General features: G+C 41.5%; 1 protein-coding gene across 1 annotated transcript in view; it reads left to right on the plus strand.

The window, feature by feature from the left end:
* Positions 1-13564: 13564 nt before the first annotated feature.
* tox (thymocyte selection-associated high mobility group box) overlaps positions 13565-20090 on the plus strand; it is a 39470-nt gene continuing 32944 nt past the window's right edge. The window contains exon 1 of the mRNA XM_018695910.2: positions 13565-14167. Coding sequence (XP_018551426.1) covers positions 14063-14167 — 105 coding nt within the window. The 5' untranslated portion in view covers positions 13565-14062. The remainder of the gene's footprint in view (positions 14168-20090) is intronic.

Here is a 20090-nt window from a genome sequence, read left to right on the forward strand (position 1 = left end):
TTAGAAGTAAAATAAACTTCACAACCAATTTTAAAAAACACTAAAATATATCTTTTTATGTGTTTGTTTGTATTTGAAGACACAGGGGAAGTTACACTGAACAGTCTGAGTCTGAGTCTTAACAACAAAGACATTGTTGAAGCTTAGAACCACAGAAAGGCTCATTTTTATCTTTATATCTCAGTATATTACTGTAAAGGGTCACTCCATTGATTTTACATCTTTGACATGTACAGTATATTTCACAAATTATTCATTATAAGGAGTGCTGTTCCCACCCTGTGAGCACTACTGGGACAATTTACTTTGTTTTACAATGTACTAGTTTGGAGAGCTCCATCACAGTCGTCTGTATGGTTAGTGTTAGATGGACCAAATTGTTCTGAAAAGTCTGAAAGGTTGAAAAAAATCCACTGTTGTAGAGGGTGGATCAGTTGCTGAGGGGGCAGATAGATAGACTGGGTCCTAAAGAAGCTGATACAGACCAAAATCTTCAATCAGAAATTTGTCCACTTCATCAGGGACTGAACACTTTGGGATTTGTACTAATACTTGTGGGTAACAGTAGCTGGTTGAGACCAGTGACTGGAGAGAAATGAGACGACAGGTCCATGCAAACTCATGATGTTATATTTTGTCCTGGCTGAGCGTCTGAGTAAAATTTTTTTGAATGTTGCAGTCCCAGTAATATTTGGCTGAGTTGGGGAGAGTAAGGTCTCCCATATTTTTAGGGAGTTGTAACACAGGCTTGGAAATAATAAAATCAAGGTCTGTGAATTGTTTTCCTTGGAGGATGGTGAAAAAGGCATAAAAAAAACCACCATTTAAATCAGGCCCAGCCGACCAGCCATCTTTCAAAGTTTCACTCACATGTTTTGAGTAGTGGGAGAGAAGGTCTGGGGGCGAACATATCATCCAGAGATTTCTGGACATTCAATTCTTCTATCAGCCCAGCTAAAATGGAACATGGAAGGTCTCTGGCTAACACTTTAGCTGGAGATATTTCACTCTCATGGATCTTGAGTTTGTTCCAATACTGATAGTTTCTATTACAATTACAAAAGGAAGAGGCAACAGAAAGCAACAATGTCTGGTTCCACACAAGAATGAAAAGCAGGATCTGCAGGAGGGACAGGGAGGGAGCAGTGTGCATCGCTATATGAATGTGTCAGAGGACTGTGTATATAATAAGTGCTGTATGAATGTGTGTGTGAATGGGTGATTGTGACATGTAGTGTGAAGCCCTTTGAGTGGTCAATCTGACTACAATAAGTTATGTTACCTCAGAGAAATGCTCTCTACGACTTGTGCTTAGTTTAGACTGAGCTGGATGGATTTTTCTTGGGCAAAGGGGGAGATGTGTTTAAAGACACAAAGGCAGTTGGTGTGGACTTTCACTGACACTACACTCCTTCACCAGTAGATGTCTCTGTAAGACTGTGGATAGTAGAGACAGGCTGCAGTAATGATGTATGAAGGAGGAGTGTGAAACAGGTAGTGTGGTAGTGAGTCCAATAAGTAAGCTAAGTCAAACCTGACTCTGTTCAAAGGTAAAATCCACACTGGTGGTTTTACTGGGGGACTATTTCTTGACTGGGTGCTGCAGCTACCTGGACCACACCTGCTCTCCAGGAGGTTGTTTTAGAGTTCAAATTTCAATTCAGGTAACATAAATGTGGTCATGTGAAACATTTAAACAAATGATCACTGCTGTCATTTTTTTTTTTTTTACATACCTGCACATAGCCCATGCACTGTTGTAGAGGGGGGGCACACCCTGGTCAGGCCATCAACCCATCAGAGGTCTGTGGAACCTGTGTTACTGTGTAAAAGGGGCTGTTTAAATGTGATTTTAGAGCTGGACATTGTTTTACTACATTAGTGGGGGTCTGTAAACTGGAAGCTGATTCTACTTATGGGGTCCACAATGCTGGAGCCCACTAGTTTAAATGGCTGTTTGAGGGTTAAGACTTGGTTTTAATGTTAGAGTTAGTCAGTCAGCATTCAGTGAGCTGGTTAAGGTTAGGGTGAGGGGCTAGGGAATGCATTAATGACGAAGACAAAGATAGATGTACAAGGATGTGTGTGTGTGTGTGTGTGTGTGTGTGTGTGTTCATTCCTGTTGTGCAGTGGAACATCCAGGGAGCTGATAGGAGCTGAAGTGTAATTGTGTCAGAGCAAAGACCCAGAAAATACAGAGACAGACAGACAGAGAGAGAGAGAGAGAGAGAGAGAGAGAGAGAGAGAGAGAGAGACAGAGAGAGAGAGAGACAGTAAGAGAGAGAGAGAGAGAGAGAGAGAGAGAGAGAGAGAGAGAGAGAGAGAGAGAGACCCCACCCTACCCCCATTATCCTGAACTTAGCTAAATGTCATCCATCAAGGCGTTTTGCTGTTTAGTGGTTCAGACAGAAAACTGCAGAATATTTCTGTTCACCTGCCTCCAACCTGCCTCACATCTTCCACTGGCAAAGAACAGAGACTCATGCTACTCATTATCAACCATATATTTGATTAACAGATTAATACGATCATAATATAGGTGTACTACTAAAATAAAAGCTGCCAACCTCCTGATCACAAGCCTGATGCAGAGGTGCGGGACCTTTTTTCCCAGCAGCTTTAAATGAATGTTTATTGCGTTTAGAGATACATTAAAGGGATGTTACACCAACTTAGCTCCTGTGGTATCCAGCCATGCAGATAGCTTCGGGTTTATTTGCCACTTCAATACAGTGGAGGCAAATGGTTTCTCCAGATAATCCACAGACCTCACTGTCAGCCCCTTTTCACCAGAGCCACTGTGTACCAGAGATACCGCCCCTAGAAAAACTGTCAATGGGTTTTCCAGAGAACTGGGACTCTGTCTCTGGACAGAGATGTTGCCAATTAATTTGGAAATATTAATTAAAATTGTTTTCCTTCATTTCTTTGAGCATATGTGTAGTAGAGTAACCTATCCTCTCAGTGTGTCTCAACACAAGACAGAAAAGAGGGTTCGATAACAAAGAAAGCAAATGGAGAGGAGGTGACAAAAATATGCATGAATTAACATTCTGTGAAAAAAATGGACCAATTCACTGATGTGATGTGCATTTTGTTTGTTTGTTTGATGGAGCCTGTTTGAAACAATTCTGAATAGGAGACATCTGGTAAAGACATAACTGAAAGCTCAGTGAACATTTTCCCACAAAGTCTGTAACGATAATGATGATGATAGCTCAGTATAACGATGAGACACTAGAAAATGTGATTTTATTGCTTTCAGTTTAGCATCATGTTTGACATGGAGCAACAGTCACATATGGGATGAACATGTTGATTACCATCAGTCCCTGCTGAGTAAGACTAGACACTATAGAGGTGCCTGAGCATCATAAGATCAGTAAATAAACTGCAGAGCCTGTTTTGTCTTTGGGTAATCTAAGACCTTTTTCAGATTAAAAACGTGGCTACCATTTCATACTACTCAGAATGGAAGGAAAATGTTTTTCCTTTGGAAGAATTCAGTGGTTACAAAGACATTTTACTTTGAAATTCAGTGAAGAATGAAAGGGACCACCAGGGATGTGCAGAGGATGTTAGAGGGGCAGGGGCCCAAATTCATAAAAGGCTATTTTTCAAATAATGAGATAAATATTTGCCTGGACTGACTTTTTGCAGCATTGTTAGAGGGATATTAAAACATACTGTGTATATTTAAAATAAGACACCAACACCATGACTGAGGCTGGTTCAAACATGACAGTTTATTGATAATACATGCAAAGCAATGAAGTATATTTTAGTAAATTCTCCTCACATGTTAATCAGCCCAACTCTCACCCAGCCCTCTGATTGACAAAGCTCATCTTAATACCACTGCCAAAGATATACTTCCTCTGACTGCATGGCTCCTCTCTCACCTCCATATTTGCATATTTGTCTCTTACTACCTCTACCTCCAAATAGAGTCACATTTCTGTAGCACCACAATATCAATATGAAATGAAAATGGACAATATATTTACACTTTGCTTGGCCACAAGTGATATCTGCCTTAAGTAACTCATCATACTCAGTGATGACTGTGTGTTGTGTCTACACAGTGCTGCTGCAGGAATGTTTTGTATATTTATTGGTAGCCAAGGCTCTATGCACATGTCAGCCCAGTCAAATAGGATTGGCTCCAGCACCCACCCACACCCCCACCACCCATCTCCTGCAACCCTCAAGGAGAAGTGGAGTAGCTTGTGGGTGAATGGATGCTGTCACTGGTCAGCTGGTGCAATTGACTGTTCCTTTGGATTGCTCTTAGTTAAGAGTTAGCCTGGTGGGAGCAGGGTTGACTTTTTAGGCTTAAAATAAAAATGTCTTTGTTTTGGTGAAACTCTTTAACTTGATTTAGAATAAGAGCAGAATCAAGACTTCTAATACTACAGATCAGTCTAAAATATCTGTGTGAAATTGGTGACTTAAGGCCTTTAGATCCCTCAGTATACCTTATGTACTTCATTAGGAACATCATGGTAATACAGGATAGGTCCTTCCTTTGTTCTGGATTCCACAAGATGTTGGAAACATTCAATTTGAGACAACCTTAGCTTTGTGACATGGAACATGGAGAAGATGGTGAACTCTGGCCATAAAGAGATGAACATGGTCAGCAACAATACTCAGACAGACTGTAACATTCAGACCATGACTGATGGTATCAAGGGCCCAAAGTGAGTCAAGGAAACATTCCCCACACCATTACACACCAGCAGCAGCAGCCTGGACTGTTGACATAAAGCAGGATGGCTCCCTGGATTTTGGGTATTAGATATTAGGAAGATCCCGGTCTGATTGAAGTGTCTCTTTCCCAGTAAATTTTTCTTCTTCTTGTGCTGATCACATAAGTGATGTAATTACAAGTTTTGTTCAGTGCAGGGTTCAGTGCTTAGGTTTTAGGGTGAACATGGAGATTAGACCTTTGTTGATGGAAAAATGATTACAACAAACAAATGTCTGCAATGTGTAGACACTGTGCACAGCACAGAGGTCTGTTTAATCAAAGAGTCTAAAGGATCATTGGTTTTGTTCTGGCCATCATCTTACTCACCAAAGCAATTGTTGAAACCTGGGTGAACCAAATGGATCTCTGTGTCCTCTTGTGCACACAGAGCAGAAACTAAACTACACCTAACAGACTTGTTGAGGTAAGGAGATGAAAACAAACCCCACCAACAACTGCTGGTTGTGAGGACAGGGCAGGATGGACAGCTGTGGTCTGTGACACATGACACATCATTAGCTACATGTTGAATAAACTCAACAGGTGAACATGCTGCAGGTTCAATTATCCTGCATCATAAAGTTTGCCTGCTGTAATATTATTTCCACTGACATGAGGCCTTGACTTGTCACATGCTCACATACAGATCTCAGCAGTTAACTTAATGTTACAACTAATCAAACTAATCTTTAAAGATCACTGTATGACACACTGGGACATACCACATGGACACAGGGATGGATGGACAGATAGATGGATTAATGGTTGGATGGATGCACAGATGGGTGGATGGATGGATGTAAAAATGAATGGATGCACAGATGGGTGGATGAATGGATGGATGGAAACATGGATGGATGGATGATAGAGGGATGGATGGATGGACGAATGGAGGGATGGATGGACAGATGGATGAAGGGATGGATGGTTGGATGGATGGATGGACAGATGCATGGGTTAATGGATGGATGGATGGATGATGGATGCATGGATAGATGGATGGATGGATGGACAGATGGATGGTTGGATGGATGGTTGGATGGATGGTTGGTTGGATGGATGCATGGATGGATGCATGGATGGATTTATAGATGAGTAGATGGATGGAGTCTTAATCTCTTCTTGTTTCTCTGCTCAGTGGTATTACTCTGAAACTGGGACTTCTTAGTGGTGTGTACATATTTCCCATAAACCCTCAGTCCTTCCACCATCTGTCATTCCTGCTGTGTGTCATAACACAAACCAGCACATTTCTCTCCCTGACATAGTGAAGTATGAAGTCATACTGTACAGTGTGGTGACAATAGAGGTGAATAGTTGTTACACATTACAGTTACTTGTGGTAATGAAAGTGCAACATAAATAAACACCATGAAATGACTTTTGGAAATTTGTGTTCAATCCTTTTTGTTGAGTCCTATTGTCTGTTCTATTTTATGTTTTTCTTTCAGTTTCTCATTTTTCTTGTATTCGTCTACACTTGCAGTATCTTTACTATGCCGACCGTGGCATTTAACTACATTTGAATTGATTTCAGAGAGAAAGCAAGAGAGGAGTGGAGAGGAGAGGAGGGGAGAGGAGAGGAAAGAGAGAGAGTGAAGGAAAGAGAGAGGGGGATGGGAGAATGTTGCCATGACAACTGCCATAATAATCATCCTAATGATTGATGTGCTGCGCTCCATTTCTCCCTGTTTGGACTCTCTCTGCTTTCCTCTTTTTTTTTCTCAGTCTGTCTCTCTATGTCTGTCTGTCTGTTTTAAACCATGTTTTTTTCTGTGTTTGTGCCTTTGTAACACATGATGATGAACAAACAAGCAGAAATATACAAATTCACAACTCACCAATGTTCATTAAAGTCTCAGTGGAACAAGAAAAGGTAGTCAGTTCTAACAAATGACGTTAAATTTCTACTTGTGGCCTGTAATGAATAACCTAGAACTGGGCATGAAGAGAAGAGAAGAGAAGAGAAGAGAAGAGAAGAGAAGAGAAGAGAAGAGAAGAGAAGATGATTTAATATGAAGGGATGTGGCCTGTTTAAGAGCCTGAATCAATCTCTCTGTGTCATTGTATTAGACCATTCAGGCGTTTTGTGTGTGTGTGTGTGTGTACAGTGTCATAATAGATTAGGCCTGTAATATACTACACAGAAATTGCTCTATAAATGTTAAAATGGATTACTTTACAGGTCTGAGTCAGGCACGTGATTTGGGACAAAACTGGAACAACATACAACACAACGCGGTCGACTCTGTGTCTGTGGCTGAAGCTGCAGGGTTTCATACAGGAGCTGATTTGGCCTTTTGAATGTGAAGTCTTTGATACTCAGTGACTCTTTTTAATAAGATGGATTTTTTAAAGGTAACAGAGAGCAGCCTCAGCTCCCTGGCACACATGTTGGCGCAGAGTTTTCATCATAAAAATGTTTGAAGTGACCTTTTAATGTCATTTAGAAACTGAAATTGGGTTTTTAATAGCTGAATAATTTGCTTTACCTTGTATCATAATAAACAGACAACAACTTCATTACTGCGGAGTCCATCACATTACTTCTTCTTATCATCAATATCACAGAGTAATTATTTTAGTATGATATCCTCTCTCACTTCCTTTGTACATTACACTGCCTATATTGCTGCTCATGGTGGAAATTGCTGGGTATCTCTCTATAAATATAATAATGTAAAGAGTATAGTATAGACCTGCTCTATGTGAAAAGTGCCTTGAAGTAATTTTTGTTGTGATTTCTTCTTCTCTGCCCCTCCTGAGAGAATCAACCTGCTCTGTGTATTTATGTCTCACCATGAAGCTCATTAACCTCTTCCTAACCCCACCACCTCCACCACCACCACCACCACCCTGCGACTGTCACACTCCTGACTGTCAGTTCAATCCTTCCACCATGAGCCTCTGCTCTGCTAAATTTATCAATTCTCTCCTCCTCTTTCCAAAACGTTCTCTCTGTGATTACCATTCTGCCATTCTTACAATAACCTTATCTGTTCTCTTTTGACTTTATTTCCAATGTCTTATATATTTTATTGCTTTTATGCTGTCGTTATCAGCATCTGTTCTTGCTTTGCCCAAAGTTTAAAGTTGACAGACAGACAGGCAGGGACTGAGCTCGAACCAGTGACCTTCTACATTTCTGTCTGTGTATGGATCATAAAAACGCATATGATGTGGTGTCAGTGAGTCTGTAGGTGCTGGTAGGCAGAGCCAGCTATTTCCCTTAATGCTAGGCTGGGCTCATCATGGTATGACTCTTCTCATCTCACTATCACTAAGCACATTTACTAACTGCTGATACAAAGCTGGAAGAACACTGTTGTCTGTTGTAAGGACTTTTACCAGCTGAACTACTTCAAACCAGTGAGGAGAGATCCGATGACACAGCACGGATAAAACACTCTACTAGCGCTCAGAGTAAGAAGCCGACTCTTGTTTTCAAGGCCTTTAAGAATGAAGGGTCACTGTGAAAAGACTTGGTGACTCTGGTTGCAATTGTTAGTCTTTCTACTTGACAATACCAACTCAGTCTTTTCATACCACAGCCATGGCACAGAAAGTAACCAGCCACAGGAAGCAGCTCGGGGATATGAGGAAATGTTGCCATAGTGGCCATAACTGGTATTGCAGGATCACGTGATACACAATCATTAGAAAAGAAAACATCATTTCAGGTTGTGGAGAACTGAAAAGTTGACTGAAAGCAATCATCAGTTTCAACGCTACACATGAAGACATAACATAACCTGAGCAGCTCATGCAGGAACAGAAATGTGACTGATTGTTGTACCACACCCTTAATATCAGTGTGTTTGTGTTTTGCATCCTTTATTTTCTTCTCCTACCACTCATCAGTTCAGTCCCATACTTTCATACTTTCAATGTAGAAGAGTCCTCTGCCCTGTGTCTCTATCACCCTGACAACTAGCAATTACTTTGAACCCATGTGATCCAATTTGTGGCTTATTATTCTCTTTCTGTAGTGCTCTCTCTCTCTCTCTCTCTCTCTCTCTCTCTCTCTCTCTCTCTCTCTGTATAGGCCATTCTGTCAAAACGGAGAAGACGTCATCGACACATTGTTGTCTATGCAAACTGACAGCCTGTCAGCAACACTATCTCATCTCTCTCTCTCTCTCTCTCTCTCTCTCTCTCTCTCTCTCTCTCTCTCTCTCACACACACACACACACACACACACAATTAGTCAAATAATCTATCATTTGTTTCAGCTACCTTCTCTCCACAGCTCTAACTCTGGGAGTGTACTGTTGTAAACCTGAGTTGGCTGTTCCCCCTGTAGGTCAAAGCATTGGATTATATTTATCTATAAAAACATTCTTGGGTTCCATGTCCTTATGTAAGGACATAGAACAAAACTGTGCTCTTCATTCCAAGCTCTGGTCTCACTGAGTTGTCATTTAATTGACTTAATATTTTAGTATTTAAGCTAAATAGTTATAAAGTTGTAGTTAAAAAATCTTAAGTTGTCTTCAGGATGTAACTTGGTATATGACAGTATGACATGGTGTATTTCTCCTGTTGCATACATGCTCAATAAAACCCAGACTTCACTGTCACGGTTCATTATGAGTTTACACAAGTGAAGTTTTACACAGGTTTTTTAAAATGACATTTCCTGGTGCTGCGCTGGCTCATGTTTGACCAATCAACATACAGTTACATCACTCAAGCCCCTCTTGTACGGGGAGCTTGAGCTAGAGTTCTAGGTTCAGCTAGAAACAACACAGGGTGTTGGGTTTTTAATATTTCACAGTGTAATGTCAGACAGCATGGGATTTTTCCATGCTGCTGCTAATGACAGCTCTGCTGACAGTAGAAATGAAACGATATAGATACTGTATATATAAATGTAACAAGAGAAAATGAAGGAGAGAAAGTATTTTAGAATAACTACATTACAGTATCACACAGCTGTCTAAGAACCCCATATTACAATCACTTCCAGGCTTTGAATAACTCAGGCATATGATTTACTGTCCTAACACCTCCACTTCTGAAATCATTGTTTTTTGCCATGCAAGGTGAACATTAGAAAAATTACATTACCTTACAGTTACATTATTGATCATTTTTCAGCTTTTCCTAACTTACAGTTGGTTGAATAAACTCTATCTGCTGATTTCTTCCTGCTTTTGCATCTTTCCTCTGTTTCTCAACTGGAAAGCTATAATATCTGAAGGGCTGGCTGTTTTTGCCTGGGAGTGAATTGCTGCGCTATGAATCTATAATGTAATCCTCACATGAAGAGAGACACACACCATTCAGATGCTAGAGTACATATCATATATCTGTTTAACCTATCAGATATGTTGGAAAGCTCATGCATGGAAATCTGAGAACTGTATGAGACACATAAAGACATACGGTATGGAGTATTTGAATGTATATGTGTGTTTGATTGGTTTATACAGTGTGTGTGTGTGTGTGTGTGTGTTTGTGGAGTTGTGGAGAGGAACTGTGTGTGGGGGAGGAGAATGTGGAAGTGAATTATGCCTTTTTCAGAGGGGAGGGGTGCATATATGTATGTGGGGGATGGGCAAATCGCACACTGTATGTCTGTTCATGGAGTATGTGTGGGCTGGTTTGTGGTGTGTATAGGTGTGTGTGTGTGTGTGTAAGAGAGAGAATGTTTGAGAATGCATGAAAATGAGAAAATGTATTTATGATGGTTGTTGTTGTGTGTTCATGAACCAGTGTATGTATGGTTATATTTCCTTGATGTGTGTCTCTGTGTGTTTGTACTGTATACATATACATATATGTATATGTATGGATATGTTACCATAAAGAGTATGAGCATGTGTGTGTTTGTGTGTGTGTGTGTGTGTGCAGGTATGTGATGTGTGTGAGTTTATATTTGATATGCAGGTGCAACCTTCTATTCAAGTATATTGTACTGTGTGTGTGGGTCAGAGAGATGTGCATATTTGTGTGTGTGTGTGTGTGTGTGTGTGTGTGGATGGGAGAGCATCTCTTTGTTTATGTGTATCTGTATGTATCTATGTGCAGGTAACTGACGTGTGTTTCTCTTTTATAACAGATGATCTGGACGTCCTCTGGTTTCTACTGAATGGCCTCTTTATTCTTCTCTCAAACACACACAGTCTGCTCCGCTGTTTTATTTCCTTCATCTCCACCACATCAGATCATTCAAAGACTCTGCTTCTCTAAAGTCATGTAGACCTTTAAAATGACTTGAATTGGCAGACAATGTATTCTTTTCAGAAACTGAACCAAGGTCTGTAGCATAACTTGTCAGAATTAAATGAGAGAATGTAAAAAGTAAAAAGTCAATAAAGGGAAACACACCACACACAGTTAACTGTATAACTGTGCTAGGATCTCATACAGTGATGATGATGAAGAGCTGGCTTCTTTCTCAACTCAGCACAGCTGGCCCTTCAGATTGCTGGTGTCACAGGACACAGAGCTGACCACCTGACAAAGACTCCTGATGAGGTTAATGGTCAGCTTACTGTACGTGCAGCTGTAGTACACCAGAGCACTGACTGCCATGGAGGCCTGAACAAGAATGTCCGGTGCAGGCACTGATGGACTCTGCTGTGGCTGCTTAGTCTTTAAAGTCCACCAATAACTGAAGCCAGCTGTGCACACGGTGTCCAGGACATGGTGAGTGTTTACAAGCTGCCTGTTGATCAGAGGAGGAGTGTGTGTCTGCTAGGAAACAGAGGGCAGAGAACTCTGGGTAAACAGATAAATACAAGGTGGAGCTCAACTGTTTAATCGCCCTGAAAGGTCCCACAACACATGACAGACAGGGTGGACAACATGGAACTACAGCCCACAGCGACCTCTTTACTGCAGGCACTCTCTCACTGTTCAGGCTCAGGTAGAGAACTGCAGAACCACAGCCATACAACACCAACAGGAGTGTCACACACTGCCTATCTAACACTCCTGTTGTCATTGTTAACACAGCACCACTCAAAACTGAGCACTCATGTGTTCAATCAGTGATGTGTGGAACCCATTCAGTAAACAGGATTTAAGACATTTCAAATACAAGTGGCATGTGTGAGTTGGATTGTGATTTTAACGATGGAGTGCAACAATAGAAGAGGAAGAGGAGTGTGTGTCAGAGGTGGTGGGCGAGGAGGAAGAGGACGAGAAGGACCAAGAACAAGAGCTATGTATAATTTCAGATGAAATTAGAGCAACGATCATAGATCACGTTCTGGTTCGTGGCATGACTATGAGAGAAGGACAACATGTGCAACCAAATGCAAGCAGGTTCTCAGTGGCCTCCATCGTCAGGACATTCAGAGAAGAAAACAGGTTCCATGACTTTTGGAAAATCAGAGTAAAATCTCTGTGACGATACAGGAGTGGAATCTTTTCAAGGCTGGATTCGGCAAAAGGATTCTTTCCCCATTGTTTAGCAAAGAAGAGGACTACCTGTGCTGTAATGAAGTCCTGACCCGGCAGGATTGCTGCAGGATTTCTTGTTCACATATGTTTTCTTAGGTGCAAGAATGTGCAAATATCCTACAGCAAATAAAGTTTTTGCTTTATTTTATTTACTTTAGTTTTTTCCTGCATTTGTATTTTTTAATGTAGTGTGTAGCGGTTGTTGAGTAGTGTGTATGCATTAGCTGGCTTTGTGTGTCTGCTGACAGCAGTATTTGGTTTTGAATGAAGTTAAAAAAAAGTCACTTGTTTGATTTTGCAAAACAGGTCAAAGGTTTTGAGAGTGTAGCTTGAATTTTGGAGTTTGTGTTCACTTGCCCTGTTGTTGGGCTGAGGAGTAAACTCATCAGCACTCTGACTCTGCCTTCACCTGAGAGATAGCTCCTCACCTGGTTTCTCTGCTTTTAGAAATGGGTCGGGCCTGTCCCACAACAGCTGCCACTACTTAGCATCTTCTTCTCCACAGCCAGCACCACCTAGCACAAACCTTAGTGGTTATGTCTTCATGTGTAGCGTTGAAACTGATGATTGTCCTTTGTAAAGGACAATCCACACTAGTTTACAGCCCTCATCCACATGCAGCCTCTCCCTCCGCACAGTGTCCTGTCCCAGAGACTCAGTGACACAGTAGACCTGGGGTTGTAGAGAGCAGGTTCTATGAACACCATGGACAGAGGCACATCAACAATGAACAAAATGTTTTTTATATAGTTGAATGTTGACTTTTGATTTAGCGAAAAAAAAAAAAAAAAAACGACAACCCAACTGTCCAACTGGGCCAAGCTGGTCAACTTGTTCACATTCAAAAAGAAAAACTCAACACACGGAGACATGCAAACACCCACAACACAGTACAGGTAAACATGTTCCTGATGATTACATTATAAAACCAGATGTAAAGGTGTTATTAGAAGTTATTAGATGAAATAAAAACAGAGAACCTATTAAATGGTAGGTCTGTGTAATTTAAACACCCATTCATTCACACTAATACCGTGTACGTGGACAGCAGACACACCTGGCTGGACACACCTGGCTGGACCTCTAGATGGAGCACACTCTGCCCATCAGCTCCTCGGAGCCCTACCAGCGCAGAAATAAATGGATGTTGTAGTGATGTAGTGTCGGTTCCTGTCAGAGCTCCTCTCATGTAAGAGGGTATCTTTCAGACAACACACTGCTAAAGTTAAAGCTGACTGTGGTTAATGTGTAGTCAACGCTTGGATAAGCTGTGTCTGCTTTGTTCTTTCCAAAGAACTCTCGACAGAATCTGGGGCTTTTATTTTGTGAGGAAAACGTGCATCCGGGTTCGTTGCTAGGTGCTGCTAACTTGATGAAGGAGCTCTTTGTATGCCTGGTCCGCGAGGTTCAGCAGCACCGAGCACACGCGCCGCCGCCGCAGCAGCAGAGAAGGAGTCCCAGCTAGGGACAGACAGGGTCCAACAACCTCCCTTGTCCGAGCCACGCGCCGCTACCGGATCCAGACGACGTTAACCTTAGGGAAACCGCCGCTTTTTGTAGTGCACCGCTGCCTTTTAACGTCAGGTATCAAAGAAGTGCGTTTACCGGGAAGTTTGCTACTCACAGCAGCGTCCAGTGGAGCGTGAAAGCCGGTGTGGAGAGAGGAGCATCAACCTAAACTTCACTGACTCTCTAAGCTGGGTTCATGCTAACTTCACCGACCTGTCTGCTCAGACCTGTATTTGTTTCCCTCTCATTGGATCGTGGTTGTTCCACGTTTCTTCCAAGTTTGTAAAGACAAAAGGAGCTTATTTTAGTGGTTTCCAGTGTACGCAGAGGACAGAGAAGAAAGAAACCAGAAGAGGACAGGAGGAGAAGTGGATGTATTTTTAGCCATGGATGTAACAATTTACCCGCCTCCTCCACAGCCTCTGGCCGCGTCCAACCACACCAGACTGGGGCAGCTCTCCTACCCTGACCCGGCCTTTGGGACCAACAAGGTAAGGAAGAAAAGATGGAAACCTACATAAGTCACTTTCTCATTGACTAGAGATGGAAGTCACCTTTATATTGCCGTAACAGTCTCTCCCCTCTGTGTATTCATCTTTTGTGCTCTGCCAATTAAGTGGTAATTAATTGCTTTATTAGGCTACTGTTAATTAAAGCAGCTGCTGAAGGTAACTACACTCCCTCAGTAGCTGTTACTGATTCCCTCTGATCACATCCAGTCACCCAGGCTGTCATTTTACTCTGAGTGTGTTCGTAGTTAAGTTTAAATATATTCCACACTGACAGAACAAACAGAGGAGGTATGGTTAGATCGTATACTGAACATGTTGTATGTTGGTATGTTAAAACCAGTTCATACTTAAGGTGAATTCATAACAGTATCTGTCATTTCTGTTTGTGATAGTTAACTGGTGTCAGGGAAGCTCTGTTGTCTTCCTCCCTCCAGAGCAAGGTCAGGGTCAGATTCACTACAGAAACCTACAACTGGTGCAAGTCCAGTGTCCTATGAGAAACATGCTAAACAGGATGACAGAGTCCTCCATATCTATCTATCTATCTATCTATCTATCTATTTATCTATCTATCTATCTATCTATCTATCTAAAGGGATGTTTTCAGACACATCTTACAGACCCTGCTCATTTGACAGTGATGAATTGCTTAATTATTTAATTAGATGCAGCTGATGAGTGGAGCTAGTAGAGTAGAGTTAAAGACAACCTCTTTTCAATCTTGGCACATTTCAATGGAACACATTTGATCTTTTTTTACTCACTGTTTTCTTGTAAATATGAACTCAGGTATACCTCACCAACAGTGTCAGAGTTTTTTACTGTTCAATTTGCTGTAGTCATGCCTTATGGTGACCTCTTGTCTCATTACTTTTCAGTTATATTTCAGTTTTACATGACATGTACCTAACACAGCATAGGGAAGTAATCATAATACTCACACACACAGCAGGTTAGAGATTGAGATAGAGAAGCATATGGGTAAACTAAAATGCTGTCATGTTATAACCAATGAAAAAAAGCTTTTCAGATAAATGTGTTGTGGGGGACTCCTAGAAGCATACCTGTGACCTGTTTTATAAGACTCCTCTTCCAAACTGACTAACTGACCTCTTCTCCATCACTTTGAGTTCTTTACTCGCTGCCTTTAAATCTTGAACTTTCTGTGTCTTGGCCTTAATGGACTGAGTCACATCAGAACATACTGTCATCAGTGACTGGCTGCTGCTTGATTGGATTATTCACAGGTTGTGTGAATAATTCCCATTTACCAACAGTTTCCTCACAGACAGGCTCTCTCTCTTCCTCTGTTAAACCTCCAGCAACAGTGTGTAGTTGTGGTTATTAAAAAAAAAAAAAAAATTGCTGTACCCAGACACCCTGGGTTCAGACGCTCTGCAGGCAGCTGCCTGAGTGCCACCGCTCTGCTGACTTTTGCCCCAATCCAAGTTCCAACTACATATGAGTTTTCAGCAGCAGTGTGTTTTCAGCGTCCTGTTGTTACACAGTTTTGTTGTCTTGTGCTGTGTGTCTGTGCACTTCCTTGAGGGGTCACTGCAGAATAAAGAAAAGTCTAAAAAAATAAATCTTGGGAAAAAACTATTTGTGACATTTAATTGGGACAGAGACACAGTTTGATTGATGTGTGACAGTGAATAAGTGGTGATTTCTTGTATATAACAGTACACCCCGACAGTTCTTATATAATGAATAGTGTATACAGGTAGATTGTGTAGTGGAGCTGGGACACAGTAACTGGCTCCTGTTCTGTAGCTGACTGAACAGTCATGAACAGAATTTCACATTTATGTCTTCTTTAGCTATATACAGTAAATGACTAGATATATTATAGTCATTTACTGTGTTTTATTTTACTGCTGTTAACATATCACATGGTAAACTTAAGTGTACTGTATATCTACATGATGTTTTTAAGCTCCGATCTAACAAAGTGTGGTAATGCTCTGCACACAGAATCATATTGCAATGCGCTGTGTTGTTGTCAGTGAGCGCATTTGTTTCATAGAGAGGGAGGCTGGAGATGAAGAGAGAGAGAGCTGTGTGGTTGGGGGTAGGGACTGGAGAGAGGTAGTGGGAGGGTTGTTGGGGGTAGGGATGTTGTAGATGAGAGAGAGAGAGCGAGAGAGAGAGAGAGAGAGAGAGAGAGAGAGAGAGAGCGAGCCAGAGTAAGAGCAAGAGAAAGAGAAAGAGTGGGGGTGGGGCTGGGGCCACTAAGGTTTGTGCTATATTTTTCTCTCTGTGTCTTTTGATTCACAGCTCTGTCGGCCTGATAGAAGAGATCATATTACTGCGCTGGGGAACAGAGAGAGAGGGAAAAATAGAGGAGGAGGGTATATAAAAGGAGAGAGAGTGAGTGTGTGTGTGTGTGTGTGTGTGTATGTGAGAGAGAGAGGCACGTCCAACACGTGTTAATGTAAAGATGTAATATCAGTAGTCTATATTTTCCATTTTAACTAACCAGAGAAATTACAGTGATTTCAAGAAGTATTCACTTTGCACTAAATGGATCAGTTTTGTTCGTCAGTATGAACATATTAATAGAATTTGTTGCAAATTAAATAAAAATCAACAAAGTGAAATCTCTCATTTACTAAAGTCTTCAGAGTCTTAATTCAGGTGTTTGTTTTCAGTCTCTGTGGCAGCAGTTAGAGCTTCAGTCTTGTTGGTTCAGTCTCTACAGTCTTTGAACACCTGGATTTGGGCAGTTTATCCCATTCTTCCTGACAGATCCTCTCCAGCTCCGTCAGATTGGATGGAAGTGTCTGTGAACTGCCATCTTCAGGTCTCTCCACAGATGTTCTGTGGGGTTTCAGTCTGCTCTGTGGCTGCTCCACTCAGGGACAGTCAGACCTCTTTTCCACCAAATTGACAAAAAATGGCAGTTTGAGCAATAGAATTACATCTACAACACAAAGTGTGAAAAAATGAGGAGGTGTGCACAGCACATATTTCACTACACATCGTGCCCATGATCAGGTACTGTGATAACAGGTCTAACATTCATTAAACTCCTCTGGGGACATCAGTGTCTTGGATAGGTTTTGAGTTTGAGAAATTAGTGTTGTGACTGTTCACAGCAGTTCAGCCCTCAAAGCAAATTACCTAGTTAAAACTGTTGAGTTAGCCTTACTTCACACACTCTCAAAATACACTGTATTTCATTGCTTGTGCATTTGATCTCTAGTCATTCCACCACATCACAAAGGGTGAGTGATAATGTGGTGAATATGGTGGACAAACTGTGACTCACAATGGCAATGATTTAAAAGCGTTATATCAACTGTTATAACATTAGAATGAACTGAATATCTCATTGGTCTGCTTTATAGATCAAGTTATTAATTGATTAATTGAGAAAACAAATGGCAGATTAATCAATAGTAAAGATAATAGTATAAATGCAATTTGCAGATGATAGCCTAGTGTTTAACAGAAAACATGCAACTTTGGCATCACTCAGACAGGTTTTTAAAAAAAATCATTTTGAAAAGGCCAGGCAGATAATGAACCTCATTGCTTTCCCAAGCTTTGAACTATCTCCAATATGATGTACCAGTGAGATGCTTTAGGTTAGTGTAACTGGGTAAAGGATGGTCATGGTTGGTGGATCACTCAGTGACCATAAAAGGTTCCATTTCAACCTTTGTCTTATTTCTAACAGGATTTGAATATTATGCACTGATGATTGACATCAGCTGGATTGTGTCCTTAATGACAGATGGCTGTGCATATTTTTACTGCTGCGACAGTGTGCAGTGCAGGACAGAGCTGCTCCCTCTGTGTCTTTCCTTTTTTAAACCACCATTGTTAACAGATCAACTTATCATAAATGAAGTGTGGCCAGCATCCAGCTCAGTGTCACTGTGTGTGATACTCCTACAGAGTTTAGTCATGTGAAGGTTTGGATGGATGAACTGAGGTGAAGCCATGCTGAGCTCTGATTGGGTGACAGCGCTCATAATTACACGTACACAGACATGAATACGAGCAGTTCATTTGAACCAGAAGTGAGTAAGTAGTAACACTGCAGTATCATGAGGTGACTTCAGCATAGAATTATACACGAGTTGTGGCTTTAAGAAAAAGGCAAAAAAGAGAAAGAGAGGAGAATGAGATGGGATGAATGAGGGAGAGTGGGAGAGGAAGGGTAGGGTGCAGGAGGGACAGGGAGAGGGAAAGAGGGCCTAATGTAAACATGATGATTGTGAAAGCAGGGTGAGGTATTTCTAAAGCAAATAGAGAGGAGGACAGGGAGGAGAGAAGCAGGCCGGAGTAACAAACTGGAGAACACAGAGTGAAGGACAGGATGAGGCTTAAACATGTAGAGCAGCAGAGAGGGATAGAAATGAGAGAGAGACAGACTGAGAAAAATAGTCAGGAGCACTAACAGCTATGAAATGTAGCTTGTGATGTAGCATGATGCTCAAAAAAGGGGCTATGATGGATCAAGAGGTCAGTCAGACATCATCTGAGGTCATGATTTGTTTTCAGATCATGCAAATCATAGAATGAGCTCAGCAGATACACTGTGTAAACTGAACTCAGATCTGTGCATGGCTCTGCTGTGGGACAGGACTGCTCAATGACAAGAACAAAGGGAAATGGTGAAAGCTGGGACATTTTACTTTTGTGTGAATCATGCAGTTTTCACCTGTAGGCTCCATAGTTACTTAATGAAAAGGTGACAAATAAAATGTAGTGCAGTTGTGGGACAGGAAGTTTAGTCTACTTTACCAGGAGAAGATTACTACACACGTTTATCACAGAGGACATTTGGACCTGTCACACCAGGAAAATCACAGATGGAAATTAAAATGAATGAATTTGATTTAGCTGCCTCTGGTTCAGGGTCCAATATTGTTCATGTTGGCTCACTGTTACACTGTGACCAGGACAGAGCCTTCGTTAATGTTATTAAGTACACCTGTGCTTTTCCCACCATGACAAGTCAAGACGTCTGCTATGGAAAAGGCCTGCTGCGGTGGCATTCCTGTTTAGCATGTCCCCAGCCTTCACAATAACACACACACACTTCCAAACACACACTTTAGATAAAAGATCTTGTGCCTTTGGCTTTGCTGTGGCTGCTGATACACAGCTCATCTGAAAACTGCTGCAAAGCACTGCTGCTCACAGTCTTTCATAAACCCCGCCCCCACCCCACAGTCCATCCATAGACTGTGATTCTGCGCCACTTTGGAGGACAGTAGCCTCGCTTAAACAGAGATCTTACCATGTTGCTGTGAAGAAGACCTTTTTACACTGAACCAAACAAAGACATAGGCATAATGCTGATGTGATTTTAGACCTAACATTCTGGCATGGCAGAATCACAGGTGTGTAACAGCAGCATTGATGATTTGGCTCTGTGACTAGCTCCTTTACCGGCTTACAGGTGGAATAACAACGCCCCACCCATTCTGTGTGTGTAGCTCTTACACAGAATGCCGAGACAGAACAAAAGCACAACATTCCCGCCTTGAACAGGCAGTGTGAAAGGGGTTAGTGTTTATCATCACAGCCTGTTCTCCTCATTGCTGGGCTTCATGCGTGTATGTGCAACATACATAGTCCATGTTCTCGTCATAATAAATCTGCTCCACATGAGTTGGCTGAACTAACTTACTGTGATCACTGTCAACAGCCCTAGCACAAACAGGAGGCTCCAGTCTACTGTGAAAAATAATTCACTCCACACCAAAGCCTCTCGGCGATGTTATCATTTTTAAAGCACAGTTTTTGTCAGTCATCGTTACAGAAGTTAATTAGAATGGATTTGTCATTATGTTTAAAATGGCCTGTCCTATATATTCACTAAAACAGTCAGCTTCAACGCTTGACTGCTTCTTGTGATATCAGCAGTATTTGGGTAATTCAGTCA

This window comes from Lates calcarifer, linkage group LG4 (genome assembly GCF_001640805.2).
Source record: "Lates calcarifer isolate ASB-BC8 linkage group LG4, TLL_Latcal_v3, whole genome shotgun sequence".
Lineage (NCBI taxonomy): Eukaryota > Metazoa > Chordata > Actinopteri > Centropomidae > Lates > Lates calcarifer.